The sequence below is a fragment of the Gymnoscopelus braueri genome (genome assembly GCF_963280865.1).
Source record: "Gymnoscopelus braueri genome assembly, chromosome: 5".
Taxonomy (NCBI): Eukaryota; Metazoa; Chordata; class Actinopteri; order Myctophiformes; family Myctophidae; genus Gymnoscopelus; species Gymnoscopelus braueri.
Window position 1 is genome coordinate 23846372 of NC_137606.1, and position 19218 is coordinate 23865589.

The following is a 19218-nucleotide window of genomic DNA, read 5'->3' on the forward strand; positions in this document are numbered from 1 at the left end:
TTATGTGTTTTAACCTTTGAGGGAAGTGCAATTTCTCCAATAGTTGGAATACAGACAGACCCTGTAATTTAAAGATACCTTGGCTTATAGTATCTAACCAATGAGCAGTAAAATAAAAACGTATCTATAATATCTTCAACTCAGAGTTGAAGGCAAAAACGAGAATCTATTCGGTGTAGTTTGGAGTTCTAATTGACAAGTTACTTCCCTGCCTTCAGTCAGAGAAGAAAAAAGAAAGCCAGCAAGGGTGTTTGAGAGCCGCGGAGAGAATCGATTCGGTAGTGCTGCCCACAGTATGAGTCCGCCTGTTTCTGTCCCCTGCAGAAATGCCCATTTGAACTCAACTAATTCTGTTGTGAGGTAATGACTGTACCAACACCACCTGCTTGTGAGCCACTGGCAAGACCCCCCTCTGGGACTTTTTCATTACGGCCAAGCCACCTGGGGGTTAAGAGACCTGGCCCCTTATAGCATGCTTCATACTTTATAGGATTAGGAAAAGATTGCTGGGTAAATGGACTGCTGTAGAGTCTGACAAAGTGGTGGTCCTTCTGAAAAACAAGACCAGGAGACCTGGTTCTGCCAGACCCAGAATAAATTCCTAGTACTTTATAAGGACTTCGTATGACGGACTTCGTATTACGTGTCAGCCTGTGTCCCTTTTATGCCCATGTATGGAGAAGAAAGGGTCCCTTTTATAAAGCCTTTTATACAGTCTTTTTCGCCCATGTATGGACGAAAGGGGGCAGAGCCTCATGTAGGCCGACCCTCTGGGTCTGGCAATTAACATACGTCTGAGCTGAAAGGAAATACTACTACTACTATGAACAAACATCACATGCAATGTTAAGATGAAGTTTGGACAAAATGTTGGGCACATGATTGCTTTTGCAAAACGTATACGTACTGTATATAATGCAAATTTAAACACTGAACCTGCCATGGACACCGCTTGTTCATAGAGACAATTCAGTGCTCTGAACAGAAAGCATGCAAGGGCAAGCTCTACATGAGAGCGATCGTAGCTAGGCTTTTGCTTTCACGAGGGAGTGCTGTGGAACTAATTCAAAAATGGAGCCCGCAGCCAGACAGCCAATTCATAGGCTACAGGGGTGCCCAAGGAGAGGCCAGGTGCCAGCATTTCCATCTGCTTCTTATCGTCCTTAGTCTGACCTCCGCTGACAATGTGGGAATGAGAAACGCTGTCAATGGCAAAAGGTGTGTGCCAATGACGACCTGGTCCCAAGGAGATTGACATTGTGTCATTCTTTCATCCATGCAGTTTGCTTGGGACTGGTAGACGATGCATTATGGGAGGTTGCTTCTTTGCATTTAACCCCGATGAATTATTTACTAGAGCTAAAAAAAACTATCATCTGCACACACAGTGGGCTGTGTTGTGTGAAAGAACAACACATCCTGGGAGACGGTCAGAGAGGGAGTTGAATTTTAATGCAACAAAAAAGGACTTCATTTACAGTAGCAGGTTTCTCAGGAGTGCACTGCTGTGTCACATCTTGTACATACAGTAATCTCCCTCTGGTGTGCTGTGAGTCTGACATATTGTTGACGGCTACACAGTGGGGCTCCACTTGGATCATAATAAAGGACACCACGCATGAGAGCTAATCTCCATCACACATTACAACAACAAGCCCCCATGCAGCCAGACTGAGGTGACACCAACTGACGACGTAAAAATAGACACCAAACTAAATACCGTCCTGTACCTTGAGTTTGGTGTTGTGATCCACAGCTGGAGACCCATCAGCTTTGGGTGGCAGAGAGAGCTCCCACTTCCCGTGCTCCTTCTTGTCGTAACGGTGAGAGAATTTGTCCCAGCCATCTACAACAAGTGAAAAACAAAATGGGTTTAAGATGGATACCGAGTTAATACTGTACAGTACAACAACAAAAAAATCATCAGAGCATTTCTGCTTTTATTGGAATCAGAAACAGAATCTACTGATATACTGGATCGGTCTGGACGATATATTGACCATTATTTTGCTTCTTGGACGACATCAGTATTATCCAGCCAACATGTACCGATTTTTTAACACTTTCAACCTGCCGTACCTACTTTGGTCATTATAAGCAAACTGTTCAAATGATTTAAAACGTTTGATTGTTTTTGTTTTCAAAAATAGCTCATCTAAAAGCTCACAACGCGTAAAAAAAGGAAAAAAAGCTGATCTACATTCTGACATACGTTGCAAAGCAACGTGTTGTGATGTTGTACTGTACATCGGCTATTTCTGGATTTTCATTTTTTTTTTTTTTACTTTAATCAAATCTACGTTTTTCAAATTGATAAACATTGATTATACATTTTTTGACAAAATATCGGTCACAACATCTGTAATGGGTGGACTGGGACTCCAAAATCGGGATCGGCATCAGACCCAAAAATCTGGCATCTGTTAGACTTTAACAGAAACAGTTTATTAATTGGCCACCCATACAGTAGTTGGTGCATTGCTCTTACATAGAAGAATGAAAGGAAAATATTATAGAATATAATACGGCGAGGAAAAGGGGGTGGAGAGAGGGATGGTACACACAACATCATGAGCCAGGCTCAAACCCAACACGGCATGACCTGGTCTGTGCCCGTATGGAATGAGCATCAAACCAATTGAGCCACCTGAATGCCCCACAGTTGCCTTGTCTCTGACTGCCTCTAGACAAGATCAAATAGTTGTCCTGTTATGGGCATGTCATTATAGGTGAATTTTTTTTCCAAGAATCTCAAAATATTTTTTTTGAAATTATCAAAAATAGCAGATCTACAAGCTCACAACAATGTGTTGCGATGTGAGCTTGTATACAGTACTGTATATCCGCTAAGAATATGGCTACAGTAAGTGGCTAAACTCACTTAGGCTACATATTCTTTTATCCTTATCTGCACAGCTTTCACCTTGTTTGACTTTTACTACAGTGTGTAGAGACAACAGTTTTAATCATCAACAAATTTGATGAAATACAGTACGTTAATTCACTGGTCATTGAATATTTTATTTCACATGATCCCACAAAGACAAAGAAGCACATTTTCTGTAACCTATCGATGCCACATTAGCATTGATTGGCAGGGGTATATTGGGACAAAGCAACAAACATATTATTACAAACAGACCATCTTTGCGCGTCACTTTAATACATTGTGTTTATTATACAGCAAACCGTTTCTGTTTCGTATTCATGAAATACAAGCTCGCATAAGAAAAAAAGAAATTGCAGGATGCAAAATGAATCACAAGCGTTACACCAGAAGTGACCGGGCTCAGCAGCACCAGCACGTTTTCACAGACAGACTAGGTCTTATTTTTCACAATTTATTTATCTTGCTTTGCTTAAAGTCCTCAGAAAAAAAAGTGTATTATGCATCCAACCTGCACCATATTCATGACTAGGGCTGCTGGGCTGTTTCCACATTTGCTATGAAATTGAAATCAAATAATATGACTGAGCCGTGTCAAAATGTAATCTCTTGCAGAATTGAATGTTGGAATTGAGCCCCTGCCCCAGGTCCTGGGAAGATAATTAAAAAAGGAAAAGAAATGGGGAAGCGTCTAAAGGAGGAATAGCAGCAGTACCCGCAGACAACTGAATAGTGACAATAAGCAAATTGACAGACCTTAGGTTTAGTACACAATATTAATCTGAGTGTACTGCTGTTATAGTTTTTACGGAATTGCTCCTCGGAGGTGAACCGTCTAGAAAAGTGTCTGTGTGTGTGTGTGTGTGTGTGTGTGTGTGTGTGTGTGTGTGTGTGTGTGTGTGTGTGTGTGTGTGTGTGTGTGTGTGTGTGTGTGTGTGTGTGTGTGTGTGTGTGTGTGTCTGTCGGGGGCTAATCTCGCACCAGCTGGACTGATCAGCACCTTAATGTCTTGTGCATGTCGGTCAGATTGGCAGTTCTGGACAACCGGATCTCAATAAACAGTATGCTTATATATATATAGACATTTCGATCAGATTGGCGGTTCTGGACAACCACCTATCCGACTGACAAAGAAATTGGCTATGCCAACTCCAAACAGCCCCATAGACACCATGCCAGCACTAATTAAACCCAAAGTCTCTGAAAAAAGAAGTAAAAGGAGGAGGGCTTTATTCGGCAATGCAGATTTCCCGGCCTGGAAATGACACCCCCTTTATCCGGCGAGGTGAGTGAATGAAATTGGCTATGCCAACTCCAAACAGACTGTGAGGAGTTTTTTTCATTTTCATACATGCAACACTCACCTGGTCCTAGCAGGGAAATCTACATTGCCAAATTATCTTTGGGGCCGTTTAGATTTGGCATGGTCAATTTCATACATGTAGTATGAACCCCCTCAGACCTGGTCTGAGGGGGTGGGGGCATTTTTTGGCAGGCAAATCTGTAATGCTGGATAAAGCCCCCCTCCTTTAATTTATTTTTCATAGTCAGCGGGGTCAAATAGTGCTGTCTTTCGGGCTGTGAGAAGTTGGCACAGCCAATTTCATATATGTACTGTAACACTCACCTGGTCTGAGGAAGGGGTGGGGGTGGGGGGCATTTCCTGGCAGGGAAACCTTTTCAACACTTTGACTGGCAATGACGAGATTTCTCGTCATATTTTGCTAAGGCTCAAGAGTGCTAATGACGAGAATGACGAGATTTTGTGTTTTCAGTGGTTTTACGATAGATGGCGCTGTTCGCTAACACATGAGTCACCATTTGACTCCCAGTGAAGCAAAGAAGCAGCAAATCACGTGATCGCAAAAAAAATACAGCCACACTCACTTCCGTGTTAATGGAAGACGACTTATCAAAACATTTCGATATGTCAAAATATATCTGTCTGTTTTTGAAATAGCCTCGCTCGGGTGGCGCAGTGGTAAAGTCACTGCCCACCACCACGGAGGTTGTGGGTTCGAGTCCACCGTGGTGCAACCGGCTTTGTCGAGCGTCTCCACGAACACAATTGGCCCGCGTTCGGGGGAGGGAAGCCGGGACGGGGAGAGTGATATTGGTCATTGCACGTACTCCTACGGGCTGGGGCGGCACCTGTCAGCGGGGAGTGTTGGGCGGGAGGAGTAGGACGAAGGCTCTACGTCCTCCTGGTGGGGGCTCCTCACTGGCAGGTGAGTCAGTATAGGATACGACAGCAGTGACAACACAGAAATGTGTGGGGAGGAATTAATTGGCATAACGACTAAATTGGGGAGAAAAAGGGGTAAAAAATTATTGGCTACTCTAAAAAAAAAAAGAAAAAAAAAAGAAAGAAAGGTCCAAATAGCATATTATAGTAAATTGTCAAATGTGTACCAACTCAAAGGGGCTTTATTAGAGTCTCTAGAGTCTAGTGGTTATGTGGTTGAACCTGACAATTCGTTGACACTCTGTTCGCACTTTATCTCAAGTACGATGCGCTGACACTCTTTCACACCTTGTGTCTAATCTCATGTACATGTACAGCTGCTACTTTGTGGACCTAACGAAGTGCTACCACATGTACATACTGTACCAGCTATTATGCTGCAAAGAGTATTGTGTAGATATCTTAGATTGTTTTGCCTAATGTAACCAAATGGGGTCCTCAGAGTTTAATTAACTCTAAGCACTTTAATGTGTAAGTAGCTCTTAAAGTCCAGATCGTAAATGTAATTTTCAGACTTTCTATTGAAGGGAAATTCAAGCTTGCACTCTTTTTACCCACTTATGTCCTTCGATCGTCTCATCCTATTATGGCATAATGCCTAGCACCTGTGACGGTGATATTGGACGGCGGTGTATCGAGCGTGCATGGCTCGATACATTCTATCAGTTCATTCAAGATGTCGTGGGAAAATAATTTACCTGCATGTGACCATGAACATTTACAGATGTATTTATTTTTTGCCACCAAGGTAGTCAGCTGGAGGAAGTTTGATCCTTATCCTCGTGTCACCTGACAAGCCCCTGCCTCACAGGAAAACGAAAATATTGGAGCTGCTGCAGCTGCAGCTGCAGCATCTCTCGCCTCTCACTGTGGTTAACAGCATATTGCTTTATGCAGCTGGACATTATTAGATATCTGTCCTTTGTATGAAAGCATTTTCTGCACAGCCTCCTTGAGTATCCAAGTTTTCTCATGGCTGTCCACGATCAATGGACATTTCTTAAAGTTGTTCACACCAGTAGTATATACCGCCTACCGACTGGTACGTTGGGATCACGTGACTGATCCTCTCAAAAGGTAGTAAAATAGTGTCTCCAAAGCTGAGTGTTTAATATCTTGCACTTGTTAGTCAAGCATTAAAAACAAGTACAGTACATACACCATCCTGATTACTACTGTACATGAGTTTGGAACTACTTTTCCAAATACACATTCATGCATTCCTGTTTTGATGTAATCTCATTTCACTGCTTCTCATTTCATTGCTACTTTATTATGTAAATTAGAATGCGTTGTTTTGTTAGAGCAGAAATATTTTTTTATTTTTTTTTGGAGGGGAACTACAATTTGATCCATTCCAGGAATTGAAGTTGAACCAGGCTAAGCTCACCATGCAACATTGCATGAAACTGCATCAGAGGGCAAAACGCATTCATGAATTTGTCAAGACTCTGGGTCAGTAAGGAAACTGTAGCTAAATTCACCCAAAAAATTAACCATCCCTTTAACTATTACATCATTTGACAGATGAGGGCTCTAGTTTCTTAGCAACGGTAGTATAAACAAAATAACCACACTCAGAAGACTCTCACCCTGAAACTACCTTCAAAGTTGGACACAGAGGAAAAAGAGATTTCAGTAAAAACAGAAAGCTTGCACTCTCTCAAAGACTTTACATGGGGATGATGAAATAACTAGCCACTAAAATATTAACAAATATCTTATAAATAAATAATAAATAACCTCTTTCATTTTTCCATGTGGAGTCACTTTTGAGGGTTGTTTATGTCTGGGTTAAGTCGATAAATCTTTTTAAAAATCATTACTGTTAAAGAACTGGAGCGGGCAATGCCGGGCATACTTTATCAAACTGCCGCACCTTTCAGCGAAAAACACAGTGCCACGCTCAAAATATATAGTAAACGTTTTGATAACATATGAGAAGGCCACAGAACTCAAAGCTTCCCTTAGGAATCCTGGCTTATACATTACTCTGACAAGTTTGGTCTGGAGCTGACAGCTATTCTTGCGCTGCGAGCAGTCTACTTACTGAAGTCACCGGTGAGGAAGAGGGCTTCGGCTGAAGGAGCCCATTCTTTAAAGAACAGGCTGTTGTCAGGCTGTCGCGTAATGCCAAAGGTCCTGTAGCTGCGTGTGAACTGGTCAAAGCCGCCCTCTGCTTCCTCCAGTTGGAAGAGATGCTTTTGCAGCAGTCCATACCTTCAAACCCAAAGGAAAAACAGGCACAATGATTTAAAAAAGGCAAAGGAACTATCTAGGGCAGCAAAATAATTTCACCTAATAATTAATGGATAAAAGAATCTTCAACATGATTAATCCAGATTTAGTATGAGCGTAGTCAAGTATTCTATATTAATGCGTGATAAGTGTGTGAACTACTTTGAAGTGTTACATTAATTCCACTCTGCTAAATCTGTATGCAGAAAGGTTTCTGATGCTTAAATTAAAACAGCTTTTGATTAAATTGTCAATTGCTGTAGAAAGCAAATGAAAAGGTATTATGTTTAACCACGTTTACATTTAGCCAGCATGCTTTGAAGTGCAATTAAATCGTTACAGATTTTTTGCAATACTCAATATTGCTTATAATAATGTAACAGCATCAGCTTAAAGGGATAGTTCACCCAAAAAAATATATATTTTCTCCTATCGATTAGTCACCCAATGGAGACTTGAATTCATGGATTTCTTTTTGTTTTGGTCGCATTCCTAAGCCAATAAATGCTGGTCATCAAATTATTGGCTTGCGAGGATATTAACGACAATATCCATGAATTCAAGTCTCCATGGGGTGACTAATCGATAGGAAAAAAGCATTTTTTTTGGGGTGAACTATCCCTTTAATCAATGGCAAGTTTTAAAGTGGTGTCTACTATCTGATGTTCCAAAACACAAAGAGTTGTATCATCTTATTTCTGTCCACATTACCTCCTGGCACCTAAACCTGCCTGGATATGCAAAGCTTTAAAATTGCCTCTGTGCCCCCAGAAAATGTGACTATGGGCACATCCTGAGAGATAAACCTCTGTCTGTTACTTTCAACTTCGGGAGGATAGACTAACTACTTTGCAATTTATCTCACTTAAGTTCCAGCAGCCAGCTGGTGTCCATATCAGATTCCCCTGGTACAGAGAGTCTCTCAGCCAGCTGAGTTAAGTGCACTCTCCCCCATACAGCCCTGCAGCCAAGCTCAGACTGGCTGGGGAATGCCCTGGGGCTAGTAATGATGGGCTGAGGTAACAGTGCGATTTCTCAGCAGCTGCTCCCTGTGTGTAGACTAGAGCACAGTGGATACAGACAGCGCTTGCCAAATGTCAACTTTTAAAGTCCAACCGATGCTGCCGTACAAACCCTCTGTCACCATTTCATGAATATTCTAAACCTCCCCTTGGTTTAAAAAAAGAAAATCAACACTTAAAAGACAGATCCTTAACAGTATTAATAGGCATGAAATTCATGCTTATGATTCCAAGAAATTCGTTTCCAGGGGTTAGGACTAGGGGGGAATAGGTTGGTTAGCTCCCGTAGGGGTGCAAGATCCTCTGCATCTCTAGAATGCGGGCCTAGTCGTTGATTACAATCCGGTCGTGATTACCACAAGGAGATGACATCGGGCTACGCAGCAAAATCACAAAGTGACTATAAATTTACAACTGACTTCTCAGACAGTTAGTTCCAAATTTGCTTATTATGGAAAATCAGCCAGAAACTAAAGATGCCTCCATGTCCTCTGTGCCCTTTTTCTTACAGCACCATATGGCTAATGTACATGTCTGAGCCAGAGTAAAACCTAAAGGTTTGCCAAAAGGATGTACAAAAATTACAAATTGTATCATTTGTCACTTAATTGGTATGGATACAAATTAGAAGTATCAAAACAAACCATTTGGTACAAGACCATGGCACGAGACTACGCAAATGGTGCTAGCTATCCACTAAATTATTAGAGAAAAGGTTTGTATTTGATTGAGTTTTATTTGGATACATATATTAACCTTCAAATCAATGACTAAATATTAGCCTACATACAGTATCAGTAAGCTATCAATAACCATGATTTATTTTGAATTTGGGTATTTTACCTTTGGCTAGCATCACCAGTTAAAGACATTATTATAGGAGTCGTAGAGCATGTCTCATCTTGCTTTAATATTGACCAAAGGCCTCTTAATGCTGTGCATGAAAACTATTGATCCATCACCATCACACAGTAGGTTCTTGGTTGTGCAGATATTGCTGGGATACAGTCTACAACGTACTAAACTGAAACCAACCTGAAACATAATCGTATTATTTCTTGCCAATTCAACCATTTAAATTAAGTTTAATTAATTAATTAATTAATTTAAAAAAAATCATAATCAATCAAGTCAGAAAATCTGCTAACAAACACATAGTTGAACAACTGAGCAGCTAAAGATTTACTGTGATTTTAGGCTCTCTCTCTGTCTGTTCTGTTATAATGGCGGGAAAGCTACAGTAAGTAATAAAGGCTTTCTGGAACTGATTTAAGGTGGCTTGAAGCGGTTCTACTGCTCAATGGCAAGGTGACTTTCAAAGATTTTATTAACGCCTTTATTTGACTAAAGTACATTAACGAGGCAAAACAGGTGCCAGAGCATTTTCAGCAAAGGCTGATTGATGAAGGCTAATTTCATGCAAACATAATGATTTTGGTGACCCTCAACCAAGGTGACAGAAAAGTAAACCGTCAATACTACCTTGAACATGCACAAAAAAAGTATTATAATGAACTTTCACATTCTTTCACTTCCTCCAATTTTGAAGATGTCTGGCTACAGTTTCTACAAAATCTTGGGGCACAATCTAACCGATTTTACAGGAAAGAGGAAAAAATAAGTATCTATCCTGCAAGAGAGCAAACTCATCGTGGCTGGAGTGTTACAATGATGTCTTTTTTTACAACTCCATTGACAATGGAAAACATTTGACATAGAATCACACATGTTACCTTCAACCATGGAACTTGTCAGTCACATTGATTACAATTAACAGAGAAAACACATGTCTGAATACTCCAAAACTACACTTTCAAACATTTACTGAAAGTATTTGTTTTAAACTAAAGTTCAACGTGGCCATGATGTACATAGCCTTTAGTCATCATGATATAGTGTTGACATCCACAGTACCAATATGGTCATAGGTCTTTTTTTTCTGATATGCCAGTTGAATGTGTAGCACTGAGCTGCACAGCAGGAGGACTCAGCGTGACGTCAAACTCGGAGAAAGCTGTTGCGTTTCCACGATTGTGTTCATGACATGGTGTTTGTACTCTGGGGCTTTGCACACCGGGGGCTGATCAAGAATTAACTTTCATACAGCAGTGCATCTATATGTAAAATTATTTATGTGTAACTTTCATCTGCGAGACAGGTGTTGGGGACACGTCTCTAGAGCTCAGTGAAGCCTAGCGAACCCAAGCTGTGTTTGAGATTAAACTGACACGCTCATCTCTCTGCAAGGTTAGCGCTCCACTCACATGGTTCAAATACAAAGCATGTGGCCCCTTAGCTGTCACATTACACAAGATCTGGCATTGATCTGGAGCCAAATATAATTTAAAAAAAAACATTTAGCAGACATTAAAGATAACATTTTAAACGCCCAAATGTGTTGTGTATAATGAAGTATATATATATATGCCAATAAATAATGTTTAACATTTCTGTTTGATGATTCTTACTACTTGTATTGGGACAGTAGGGCAGTGTTGACATTAGCAACACAAAGATCAATGTATGTGCACAAGCACATAAATGCCATCTCATTTACAAATATAATGAATTATGCAGGCGAAACATTATAATGATTACAATCACATAGTCAGCTTAACTTTAAGCGAGTGTCCCACTTCCTTTCAAGTCAGTCAAAACTAGAAAATGTGCTCCTTGGAGCACAGGTCTCCGCCAGGTCAGGTAGGTTATTGTGGGGCAGCAATGTTCAGAATTCGCCAATCAGGATGGAATATGAAAAATCTGACGGAACCGTCTTGATCACTTGACTATAGAGAAGATCATGTATAACGCTTTGCATGATGTTTGGACACAATTTGTAAGAGTAATATAAAAAAAATGTTTTGCAAAAATCAGCCTCCTGGTGGCGCTATAATAGGGCAATGTCAAAAGGGTGGCATTTGTTCCTCAACATAGTGCAAATGTGCAACTGGACGCTGCGTTCATGATTTGCAGCATTTTGTTAAAAAACGGGCCACTCCTGCAAACTTTAGATGTCAATCTTAGCCAACAAGAACCGATCCGTCTTGATCACATAGACTATAGAGATCATGTGTACCAATTCGCGTGAAATTTTGATAAAATCTGAAGATTTTTATTTTTATTTTTAAATAAGTCAGCCTCCTGGTGGCACTATTAAAGGCAGATGTGAAAAATGCAGGGAAAAGGTTTTTCCTTGGCTTCTAGGGAGTGCACATACAAAGCTTTACACAGATCGGTGCAGTTATAGGTAAAACCACGATTCGGCCTCATAGCGCCACCATGAGCCTGACTTGAAAAAATTGCCATTTCTTCCTCGGCCTAGTGGGAATGTGCGTGCAAAATTGCACGGATATTGCACACAAGGCATTTTGTTCAAAACGGGGCACTCCTGCAAACTTTGGAAGCCAATCTTAGCCAATCAGGGTGGAATATGACAAATCTGAAAGATCCGTTTCGTTTAATGACTATAGAGATACCGTGTACCGATTTGCGAATCGGCCTCCTGATGGCACTATAACAGGCCCATGTGTAAGATTTGGGGCAGAGGTTCTGCGCTGGCCTCCAGGGAGTGTGTGTGCACAGTTTCGCTGCCTTTCTGCCTGGCAGAGACAATAAAAATGTCTCGGGTTAACAATAGACTTCACTGAATGTATTGACATTCAAGGGGACTTTAAAAACAAACAAAATAGCAACAACTTAGTTGGTGAGGTCACAAAATAAAGTGCTATCTGAGTTCATTGATATGCCAGGACATGTGTATTTACAGTACTTCTGAAGAGTAGAGTTGGCAGGAGTCAGAGTCAGTATGTTGACCATAAACGACCCCAGTTGCAGGTTCATCTTAGGTCAGGTTCATCTTAGGTCTCACTAAAAAACCAAAGCAGTGCTTTTCTGTTTTACCTCACAAAAAGTAATGTAGGTCTAAGCATACATAAAAATGAATGCAATTATGCAGGTTTTTCCTTGCCGTTTCAACACTCACATCTTGTAAATATGCACTCACTGTATTGTTTTTTTTTGTTTTACAAATTCTGACTTTGAGTGTTTAGAGGGCTAAAGACCAATAAATGGGTCCACGGATTATTGACTTGGACTGGGTAATTACTAGGGACACAAGCATGAATCACATTGACAGAGAAATTGGGCACCTTAACACTGTGCAATTTCAGCAGCACTGTAGAACTGCTTGCAGAGACAGCTTTACATTACCTACAACCAATGTGTATAGTGCACACTAGTGCTCTCTAGACAAGCCAAAAACAACCTATAGATGCTACTAACATGCCAGGCTAGCCGTGTTTGGAGGGATTGCAAACTGTACAGTGAACAATAGATGACATACTGTCAACTTATAACATTTAGCCTAGCCAAATGACCACAAAATCACTTGCCAAAACACAATAATACATTTAGGCCTATTCACAATGATGCAGTGTTCCATATACACAATGACGTATAGCCAAAAGCAACATCCGCACAGTATCTGGCATTATCACAGTAAGTGAGATATGGCAGCCAAGTATCTATAATATGATTTAAGTTTGTTTAGTAGTTCTTACTACTCCATGGACATCACTGGAAGATGGAAGTATCCAGGCAATATAAATGATGTATTACTACCAAGATACAGAGAACATTATGTAAGTATAGTAGGCAATTATTGATGAGCTAAGATACACTTTATTGCTAATAATAGAACATACCACACTTTATTGCTAATAATAGAACATACCAAAATATTAATAGGATACAACAATGTTAAAGTCAAACAACTCACTATGTGCAACTGTAGTGTGCAGACATGCAGGAGCAGCAAGTCTGACAAGCAGTGACAGTCAGGAAGTACAAATATTCCGCATGCCATATATTAGAACAGTTCAAAAAGCAGCATATATAGTGCAAAAACAGTGCAATCAGTTAAACAGTAGTATGACTGTTTTTGACAGGGGAGCGGTGGTTTGTGTGTGTGTGTGTGTGGGGGGGGGGGGGGGGGGGGGGAGTTACAAGTGATTGTTGAGGAGCTGTAAACTGTATAGCTTCAGGAAAGAAGCTCTGGAGTTGGCACATTGTTCGGGTGGTGATGGACCTGTACTGCTGCAGTACAGGTCTTGGAAAGGGGGAAGGGGGGGGGGGGGGCAGACAGCTAAGGAGTTGGTCAGAACGCTCTTAACCCATTCAATCCGGGAACGCATCTGTGTCATTTTAGATTTTAGCTATAACTATTATTTTATACTTTGGCTATTCAAAAATAGCATGTCTATGGGCACCCACCAGGCGCATAACCCCCCCCCCCCCCCCCCCATCTCTCTCCCCATTTCCTGTCAGCCTACTATCCTATCAATAAAGGCAGAAAATAATATTTGGATAAATATCAAAAAATATCTTTAAAAAAATATATATAGCAGATCTACAAGCTCATAGCGCAGTGCCGTGCTACGAGCTTGTAGATCTGCTATTTTTGAAACATCGTGAAAATGTGTGCAAATCTTTGAATATATGTATTTTCAAAGCGAACATTTGTCAAATATTTTGTTCCAGAAGCAAAGATTTGAGTTACAAATGTTCGCTTTAAAAAATATGTAATAAAATTTAAAAAATAGCAGATCTACAAGCTCACTTGGTGCCGTGCTATGAGCTTGTATATCTGCTATTTTTGAATAGCCAAAGGAATTAAAAAAATTACACAGATGCGTTCCCGGTTTTAACTGGTTAATAATGATGGCTCAATAGAAGTTCACCAGGAAGGGATGTGAGATGTTGAGCTGTCTGAGCTGGTGAAGGAAAAACAACCTCTGCTGTGCTTTGCTGATGGAGGATGATGGTGATCCCCACAGACACAGCCTATCCACTGACTTTCAACCTGGGGGGGGGGGGCAGGAGGAGTCTTGTTGGCATTGAGCTCAAGGTTGATGGTCCACCTCTCTTTGGGAGATGGTCTCATTGTTGTTAGAGTATGAGACCCACTACAGACATGACATCCACAAACGTCTGGGTTTTGGTGGATTTGTAAGTGCAGTACAGTCATTTTGTGAAGAGTGGTCAGACCTAGAAAGGCCCAGCCAACCCAGGAAAAGGTATAAAGAGGTAGTTGTTGATTGTCAAGCTGGCAGGGGCTCAGGAGGTATCGAGGCCGTTTTGGAACCAGTTAAATCCCTGGCCACTGGATTCGTCTGGAGGTCCTTGAGCAAGACACTGAACCTCTAACTGTTCCTGATGAGCATGTTGGTACCTCTTATGTCAGGTGCTATAGAACTGCTGTTCTGACAATAACTGGAACTAACCAGAATGGGGAGGGGAGACTTAACCCCATTCAATCCAGGAACGCATCTACAAATGTCTTCTAAATCCTAACAGGTTTCTGAAAAAAACGTATCTTTCTACTGTATATCAGTGGTTCTCAAACGTCTTCATGTCAAGGACGGTAAAAATGCGGACAGCGGAACCGCATATCAAATAGTTATTTCCAGGGACGCCCAGAAGCAAAGATTTGACTTACAAATTGTTCGCTTTAAAAAATGTTTATTCAAAGATTTGAAAATAGCAGATCTACAAGCTCACGCACTCGGTGCAGCGCTATGTATTTCTACTATTTTTTTAATAGCCAAAGTACAAAATAATGGCTATAGCTAAAAATCTAAAATGACACAGATGCGTTCCCGGATTTGAATGGGTTAAAAGAGCACTTCTTATAATAAATTAGCCTATTGGAGATAATGGTTGAAAAAGAAAATGCTGAGCAGGAAGTTACAAATCATGTTTTTGATTAGAAGAGTGAGCAGTTCACACCCCTTAGTATTTGATGGGGCAATATGAACGTTGAGTTGGAGACACAGCAAGCAGGCACGGTTCTGTTGGGATTTAACACGGGCCTGCAGGGGCATGTGGTTCCAGAGATACAGGATTTAACCACTACATCATCACTGGCCACCAGTGGGTTTTTGCCATTAATTAAATTTGGTGCTAAAAATAATCTAATGCCCCTGGGTAGGCAGATACAGCAATAATAATAGTAACGTCACCATACGTCATAATTAATGCTAAATCTGACAAAAAAAAATTGTAACATGATTCCCATTCTTTTCATTTTCCAAGAAATAAACTGTATGCAACCCACAGCTATACTTGGCAGAATCTAGTTGTATAAACATACAACTAGATATTCCAACTAGATTCTGGAAAAGTCCGGGAAAAGACGCGCTGTGATTGGCCAGGAGCCAGGAAGCGTGCCCCCTCTAATATGGCGGCCGCGATACAGGTAGCTCCAATGAACTGCAGCGTCACACTGATAAGAACCAGTATGCTCGCGCAGGCCGGCACCAAATGAAACCCATTCTGTCATGTCTCGCTATGGAAGCGCCTCACTAGCCAACACACAAGAAAGAGGAGGTTGAATGAACTGAAACCAGCGAAACCCTGAAACAATATGTTGGGGAATTGATTGCATGAAACAATCACCTGTGCGTCCAGTCTCAAAGCTGGTAAACAAATAATTGGTCTATATCTATCAGCACTACTAGATTTTCAGGTTGTGAAGAGGCCTGAAAAACTAGATGTGAAGGCCGGCCTGAACATCTAGTTAGCATACGTGTGTGGATGTGGGGGTGTATGTGTGTGTGTGTATATATATATATATATATATATATATATATATATATATATATATATATATATATATATATATATATATGTATGTGTGACGCCCGGGATTCGAACCCGGGTCTCCCGCGTGGAAAGCCAACATCTTAACTACTAAGCCAAAGGGAATTCCCTATGGCTTGGGGGAGATATTAGACTTTCAGGCCATCAGGCTGAGGTTGTGAATCACTCTGTTACGTATGTATGTGTGTGCGTGTGCGTGTGCGTGTGTGGATAGTTAGTTAGTTAGATAGTACGTTAGTTAGTTAGTTGTTAGGATCTCTATCTCTGACCAGTACAAGGAAGGCCTTTTTAACTGTTCCTCTGTTACAAAATATCTCATCAGTGCCAAGATTCAAATCTGACTGATGCAATATTGCCCATGACTATTGCCCGCCCCTATCTAATGGACACATATGTTCATCTTCCCCTTTATTGGGAGAACCACCACGTACACCACGTAGGCCTACACAGGCGCGTATCGTCATTGGGGCCAACGAGGCCATGGCCCGGTCCGTAAACCCAGCTTGTCCCTGTGTAGGTGCAAGATCCAGGGGAAAAAACTAAAAATCAACATTAGCAGCACCTCACCCTATTCTGTTGTAGCCGACCACAGAAAGTTGCCTTTGTTTTCAAGTGGGGCTCATTTGCATTCGGCCGAATTGTTAATGAGTGGCCATTAAAAACCAGTTTAGCCGTCAAACCGGTTCTGGCCCGGTTCTGGCCCGGTTCTGGCCCGGTCAACGTTAGACTCCACCAAACGCCACTGGGCCTACACTGTCAAATATCACATTCACCCCAACATTCAATCTCTAAACGAACGGAAGACAAAATCAGGACAAAATATGGTGTAGAATAAATCATGCATATTGTTGACATTTTCACATAACAATTCTAATATGAAAGTCTCTTAGGCCAGTGGTTTCCAAACTTTTTAGCTCAAGACCCACAAGAGAAATTAGACATTTGCCCTGGACCCAAACTAGTGAAGCAACGTTTGCTTCACGCAAAATGAGCTTGTAGATCAGCTATTTTCACTACTTTTTTTGGGGGGGGGGTATTTATGGAGATTATTGTTTTTTTTGTATTAATTAAATACTTTAGAAAAAAAATATTTGAATGAAAAGTTGCAATTTTTATTGTTGTAGTTTTTAAAATCTTTTTAAATAATACATAGCCTATAAGTGTTTGTTTAATGTAGGAAACGGATAAAAATAGATATTTACTCAAATTTACTCAAATTGGTCCGTGACCTAAAGATGGGTCCCAACCCACTGTTTGGGAAACAGTCTCTTAGGCAATATTATAGACTCATGCAGCGTCAACCAAGTTCCTGTCCCTGGTTGACATGCAGACAAGGACCACTACCCGTTACATTTATACCTCTATGCCACTACCCGGCCGTCAGTGTCATCCTACAAATATGAATCACCCCGGGCACCCCGGAAGTTGATAACGACACACACACTGCGTTCATCACATAATGTGAATACTTGGCGATTGTTTTAGAATGACAATAAACGGCAATTGTTTAGCAAGATCAGGGAAAACCGTAAATGACATGACAGTCCGTCTCTAACATGAACAGCTTGCTGTGTGAACGTTGAAAGTCGGCTGTGACTGAGGCGAAGCGAGGGGAGACGTCAATGGGAGGAGAGCGCGCGCACGCGCACAGAGGAAGAATGCGACCCCTGCCTAAATGTCAAGAAGAGCGTTATTATTACAGAGGCTGCTTCGTTTATCTGACACAAACGACGTTTTTGATCGCTTATTGTGCGTTTTTACCAACAGACATGGATGCCAACGCATCACCCGCGACATCGGGCTTTGACTTGGTGCGACGAGCTCGGCATAATGCTGCCGTTTTAGAGCAGTTTACCTCCTCTTGAAGTCCTTCTCGAACGGTTTGAGGTAGGGGTCCATCTGGAGAAGGTTGTTGAACTCAGGAACTGTAACATTATCCTCGGAGGTTTCTGCCATGGTTTCTCCCCAGTCCGATCCAATCGAGCACCGATTCCTGCAGCCCTAGAGAGGAAAACAATATAGGGATGTGAAATGTGTATAGTGCGACGATGTGCGCGAATCAGTGACCTGCAGAGACGGCACAGCGAATCAGGATGTTCTTGGTCAAGCCCTCCCCATCACTATCATGCACGGACATTTATAATGAAAGTAACGATGACACGAAACGACAGAGGTTGTGTGACTTGTGTCTTTAAGATGACGGCTAACATCTGGAACGTCACACGGAAGGACAAGTGTGCAGGAATCAGGATGTGTAGTCTTCTTACGACACAATTTAAGTTGTAGGCTCAGGTTGTCTTATTCAACCAGTGGTGATAGTTTTTAAATACATTTTCAGTTTAGTTTTGATTCGTTTTTAAAGCTGGTTTGTTGTTTTTGTTTTTAAGGCTTTAGTTTATAGCAGGGGTTTTCAACCGGTGGTGGTCCGCGGAGGTATTGCAGGTGGTCCCTGGCCATGCATATATATTTTTTTTTTTAAACACTTTTTTTTTTTTTTTTTTTAATAACTTACAGGAGTTCTTACTGTATTGTGTGTGTGTGTGTGTGTGTGTGTGTGTGTGTGTGTGTGTGTGTGTGTGTGTGTGTGTGTGTGTGTGTGTGTGTGTGTGTGTGATATGAAATGTGAGCTTACCATAATCACTGTAATCCTTAATCATATTCCATCATATTCAAACAAAATCACTGTATTTTATTAGATATTATATTGATATAGCTATTTTCTCCAGCTCCCTGTGGTGCATGAACCCCCACTATTGTGTGGGGTGGGTCTATGATGGACCCACCACGCACAATAGTGGTGGTCCCCAGGTTGCTCTTAGTCAGGATATGGTGGTCCCTGGGTCAAAATCAATTGAAACCCCCTGGTTTATAGTGTAGGCTATATAGCTTAGTTCTACTGTTAGTTTTTAGTTTAGTTAATTTGTTGTAAGATGGGCAAGATTCAACAAGGTCAGAAAAATCGCAAAAGTAGCAGATCTAAGCTCGCTTGTGACTAAAACAAAATGTTTTTGGTTAAAAACGTAAAGTTCTATATTCTGAATTATCATAGTCTCTCCAGAACGTAATGAACAGAAAATAGATGTTCAGGTGGGACACCAATTTCAGCCAATCAGAAAATAATCTCATTTATCAGTTTATAGGCCTATAGTGTTCCATAGCCATGGTTC

The 19218-nt window shown here is 41.1% G+C and overlaps 1 protein-coding gene across 1 annotated transcript in view; it reads right to left on the reverse strand.

The window, feature by feature from the left end:
- Positions 1 to 18244, reverse strand: part of gbe1b (glucan (1,4-alpha-), branching enzyme 1b) — a 96009-nt gene extending 77765 nt beyond the window's left edge. The window contains exons 1-3 of the mRNA XM_080428769.1: positions 17907 to 18244; positions 7183 to 7352; positions 1731 to 1846 (exon numbers count right to left, since the gene is read on the reverse strand). Of these exons, the coding sequence (XP_080284895.1) occupies positions 1731 to 1846; positions 7183 to 7352; positions 17907 to 18007 (387 nt within the window). The 5' untranslated portion in view covers positions 18008 to 18244. The remainder of the gene's footprint in view (positions 1 to 1730; positions 1847 to 7182; positions 7353 to 17906) is intronic.
- Between the last annotated feature and the right edge of the window lie 974 nt (positions 18245 to 19218).